At 36.1% G+C, this 5201-nt stretch overlaps 1 protein-coding gene across 3 annotated transcripts; it reads right to left on the bottom strand.

Moving 5' to 3' along the window:
* LOC107610159 (E3 ubiquitin-protein ligase RNF185) lies at nt 3161-4986 on the bottom strand. Of its 3 annotated transcripts, none has more exons than XM_016312249.2 (2): nt 4813-4986; nt 3161-4171 (listed from the first exon to the last, which is right to left on the bottom strand). In XM_016312249.2, the coding sequence occupies exon 2, from the start codon at nt 4169-4171 to the stop codon at nt 3476-3478; it is 696 nt and encodes a 231-aa protein (XP_016167735.1). In that variant the 5' UTR covers nt 4813-4986; the 3' UTR covers nt 3161-3475. The 3 variants fall into 3 exon arrangements, with proteins under 3 accessions (XP_016167735.1, XP_020961856.1, XP_016167737.1); XM_021106197.1 differs by having other exon boundaries at nt 3161-4211; nt 4813-4976; XM_016312251.2 differs by having other exon boundaries at nt 3161-4197; nt 4813-4976.

Below are 5201 nucleotides of genomic sequence, written 5' to 3'. Positions count from 1 at the left end.
GAAAATCAGCAACTCAGAATAAAAAAACATCAATAAAATCATCATCTATAACTCAGCAACTCAAAATTAAAACCAGCAACTCACAATTAAACCTAACTCAGCAACATAGAATCAAACAAGCAAAAATAAATTGAAGATAGAGAGCTTACTAGCGCGAGGAAGGAAGGGTGGTGATGATGACGGAGATAGCAAGAGAGAGCTCGAAGTAGGGCTGTTGAGCTTGGCAATGCCACAAGCTCGACCTTCATGCGATGGCGATGAGAAAGGGAACGATGAGAACCGCCACAAACGATGAGAACCTAGTATTATTAACAAAAGTATTAACAAATCTGAAAATTAGCATTTCAGTATTATTACCAAAAGTACAAATTACAAAACAAGCAAAAATAATTTCAAGCAATAGTGCTTACCGGCACAGAGGGAGGAAGGGAAATGACGCTGCCAGAAGAATGGGAACTGTCGGCGAAGACACGCACACGCACACGCACATGCGCACACGCGCGCGCACACACACATAGAGACACAGAGAGAGAGAGAGAGAGACACACACACACACAGACATATAGAGAAAGAGAGAGAGAGACACACACACACACACACACAGAGAGAGAGAAAGAGAGAGAGAGAGAGCCGAACCGCTGAACAGAGCTTCCACACACAACGCAACACCCACGGTCTATCCTCAGAGGAGAAGAGTTCGGCGATGATTGAAGAGGGTTGGTGGCTGCTGCAGCTACGTTCGAAGGAGGTTTGGCACTGGGGTTCTCCAATTTGAATTGTCAAAGAGAAAGAGAGGGGTCAAGTGCCTTCATACGGGTATTATTATTGGGAAATTTTTTTTTTTGGTTGCTAAACGATGCCATTTTGAGCTATAACCACTGAACCGAACATCTTTAAAAGTCTGGCCAGTTTCGACGGTTCGCCAATTAATTACCAGTTCGGTTGATTATCAATATTTTGTCATACGATTTTTGGAATCAACCAAATCGATCAAGTGATCGGTTTTTAGTTAATCCGATTGAAACCGGTCAGTCCAGTTTAATTTTCAGGATCAGGTTAAAAGCTATAATTTAGAAATTGACTTGTTTGTGTCTTTCTTTACTATATTCTTGGTACCCAACTACCCATTTCACATAAAAGTAGGAATGGCCTATGACTGAAACATAGTTAAATCTAAGTTAAGGGCTGAAAGGAAATTTACTTAAAGAATCATACAAGTAATCTTATAACTTGTACTTGTCGTTTGTTCTTTGTATATAGACAAGATCTTAAACACTTATCACGATATTGCGATTTGCGAAGGAAAATGTTAATGGTTTAGTAATCGTGAGAAATAATGAAATAAAAATCAAAGTGACTAATACCTTTATATTTTGATCATTTGCATGTAAGTCAGCAAAGTCAACTATTTAACATTGTTCTCACTTCTCATTTGCTTTGCAGAATACTAAAATTAACTTCTCCTTTGGCAATTTGCCATATGCTTAAAGAATATGGGCTTGGAGTGAGTTGGATACAATGCATGAAGAAAATTTTAACGCTACCCATAAAAACAAAAGCACGAATTGCATATAATTGGGCCTTTCCGCAGTCAGGGCCCACATGCTACAATTTATGTTGTTGTTCCCAATACATTACACCTGTTTAACTCGTGTATTAATGACCAAAAAAACGTGTATTGCACCTTTTATCATTTGTTTTTTATTTTAAGTAAATTACCATTTTTATCTATGAAAGTTTAGAATGCTGATAAATCTACTCACAAATAAATAAAACTATTATTTCTACCCGTGAAAGATAGACTTTTGTTAACAAAACTATCCATCCTAAAAAATTATTTAAATTTTTCAAAATACTCTCTAATATAACGTAACTCTAACTTCTCTTTTTACTCCACACCACCACTTTTCCAATCCCAAACCCCACTACCACTCAAATCTTTCTTCACTGCCGCTCTCATCCCCAACTATCACCATCACTGCCGTCATCACCACCACTGCCCTCACCACCTTCTCTAACACCACTGCCATCACCCCCCTCCGACAACAGCCTCCCGCGCCAACGTTTCAACTTTGAAGCACTGCTCACGGAGCTTTGAAGTTGGGATTGAGAGGTTCGAAGATTCAGCAATATGTTGTCGTTATAGTCTATTTTAATTTTTAATTTTTAATTTTTGTTGCTTCATTCTCTAATTCTGCATCTCCATAATTGACTTATTATTGAATTGTAGATATATGATTGTTGAATTTGAATGTTTCACTTCTATTGTTGGGATTTGAATGTATTTATAATTCTGTTGCTAACAATATGGTTCGGTTGAGACATTGTTATTTGAATTTGAATGTGAAATTCTGAATCTGAATGCTCCTTTTCAAAATAAATTTTCCAGCAGTGATAAATAACTTCTCTCACTCTCTTTGTTTCAGTTTTCTCTCTCACTCTTCCTCCCTTGTTCGATGGTAGTGGTAAAGAGAAGGATTTGGAAATGGTGATGATTGGCTGTGATAGTAGTGGTTGTGGATGAGAGTGGTGGTGAAAAAATATTTGGGTGGGAGATGTAATGTGAAATAAAAAAGAGAAGTTAGATTATAATAAAAGGTATTTTAGAAATTTTAAATAATTTTTTAGAGTTCGGATAGTTTTGTTAGCAAAAGTCTATCTTTTCTGTGTAGAAATGATAATTTTTGTTTATTTGTGAGTAAATTTGTCAGCGTCCTAAATTGTCATGGATAGAAATAATAGTTCACTATTTTATTTTTTAAAACATTTACAATATGCACAACGCGTATGACATGATTGACATCTGAGTGACAAGCGAGAAAAAAACTCAAAAAGTATGTAGAAGATGCAGAAACCTTCAGACGTGCTATAGAAACATGACAGATTACAAGGTAGTGAGGTACGAAAATGAACAATGATGTAAAACAGACCATAAGATGAGCAGAAAAGTAAGTGGAGATCAAGATGTGATGGGGTATAACAATCATGAATTCATAATACAGTGCAACATGTCCACTGCGTCATTCTCCAAAAGCTACTTCGTTGATTTGTTTTATCATAAACATATCTGATTAATGTGCGCAAATCCACAATCAAGATAGTGAAAATCAATGAGTGGAACGTTGAATCCGTAAAGCTAGTAAATAAAGAAAGTAGTTCATAACCAGATAATTGCTGATATAATATAAGGATATGAACATTAAAATGACAATGAAAATAAGCATAACTTCACTAGTTCTACTACCTTATATATCGAGAGCAGGTATAATCACAATCAAATCAACATCTATGTGTACATGTGCGTTGGCTTATCATGCAAGTCAAGTCTCACAAAGCGATCATAAAGAACATAACTACAAGAATAACAGACAGTACTATATGAACAAATTTGTTTAGTAACCCTGAAGAAGAAAAAAAGGACGCACCAGAAGATTTATGAGAGCATAAATTTGGTTCTGGTGGCAATCTATCAAATCTATTGCCAGATAAAAGCAAGGACAACAAAGAAGACGACAAACAGAAGGAGCCTCTTCAGGTAATAATCTTGTTGCCCTTGACCAGCATGCAGAGGATATCTATGAGCATGGACACCGTGAAATGAATTAGAGTATCCATAAGGATAACCAGCTGCTCCACCATACATGGACCCATTATGATATCCGTGCAATTGAAAGTTGAACAAGGATGGTATAAAACCACCAAATGCCGCAGACAAGGTGAAATTCCCAAATCTTGCAGTCGCCATTGGTGCAAAGCCTCCCAAGCCACCCATTAGACCAAATCCATGTTGATGAAAATGGTTTGCTTCGGGAGGAGGAGCTGCAGTTTCAGGTCTCTGACCGGTAGGACGATGAGGGATATTAAGACCCGGAATAGTTTTTGATCTCGGGTCAGTTGATGTCTTCCCTCTCCCATACAATGGAACCAGCTTCTCCTCCTCAATGGCGGCCTTGCAGACGGGGCATTCTTGCGATTGCGAGTGGAGGTGAAGCCACTTGTAGAGACATGGCCAGCAGAAGAGGTGGCCACACAAAGTGATAATTGGGTCTTGTGCTAAATCGAAGCATATGTTGCATTCAAAATTGCCAGCATCATTGTTGTTATTGCTGTTGTTCGAGTACGAAGGGCTTGGGGGAGACTTGCTCGTTGATTCCCCAAACCCACTTGCCATCTGCAGAACCCTAAACCTTCAGATTCCTATGCAAATTTATCTACAATCTATATTAATTACGTATGAATTTCTCCTACTGTAAACATATTATTATTTGGAATAGTGCTCAAAGATTTTATATCCGATTCATAATTCCTAATTCCATTGTTTTAAAGCAGCAAAATACATTTCAACAACAGAGAGTGAGAGACCATGTAAAAGCTCCATTGAAGGACGGAAAAGAAAGAACCCGTAAATTGCAAAAAAATTAAATTGAAGGACGGAAAAGAAAGAACCCGTAAATTATTATTTGGAATAGTGCTCAAAGATTTTATATCCGATTCATAATTCCTAATTCCATTGTTTTAAAGCAGCAAAATACATTTCAACAACAGAGAGTGAGAGACCATGTAAAAGCTCCATTGAAGGACGGAAAAGAAAGAACCCGTAAATTGCAAAAAAATTAAATTGAGAATATAATTGATACATGAATATCCATGAAAAATACAAAGGAATTAGTGTGAACACATTCAAATTAACAATACCGCAGATCTGGTTTCATCAAAATCACAGAACGAGGGAATTAGGGCTAACAAAAGGGCACAAGGAAACGAAATTGACGAAGAAAGAAAAGGAAATCAGAGGAATAGTTGAAAACAAACCTGCAGACACCAAAAGAAGTAAGAGAGGGGAGATATCAGAAACGCGATCGATCCCGCATGTCAAAAGTCAAAAATGCAAAATGGAAAGCAGGAGCTTCAGTTAATTTTTATTTTGTTTGATATGCGATTTCTTCATAAAACAAACTGGAAAAAATAAATGAGTTCAATTTAATGCAAATTTATACAGCGTCTTTATTGTATTTATTTATCTTATCCAAAATGTGTTCTGTAAAATACTTTTTATATTTATCGGTTGAGCTAATATATGTTTTTAGGCAAAAATTAAGATAATTATTAGTAAAAAATTTTAAATATTTTATTTTAATAAATACATAATATTTATATTGAAATTAAATTTTACACATTTTTTTTCAACAACTTTTTTATTA

This window comes from Arachis ipaensis, chromosome B07 (assembly GCF_000816755.2).
Source record: "Arachis ipaensis cultivar K30076 chromosome B07, Araip1.1, whole genome shotgun sequence".
Classification (NCBI taxonomy): Eukaryota; Viridiplantae; Streptophyta; class Magnoliopsida; order Fabales; family Fabaceae; genus Arachis; species Arachis ipaensis.
Note: the sequence above shows the minus strand (reverse complement) of the source record. Positions and strands in the feature narration are given on the sequence as shown.

Excerpts from the sequence above, each read along its gene's own strand:
- LOC107610159 (XM_016312249.2), bottom strand. The coding sequence starts at position 4,171 with ATGGCAAGTGGGTTTGGGGAATCAACGAGCAAGTCTCCCCCAAGCCCT.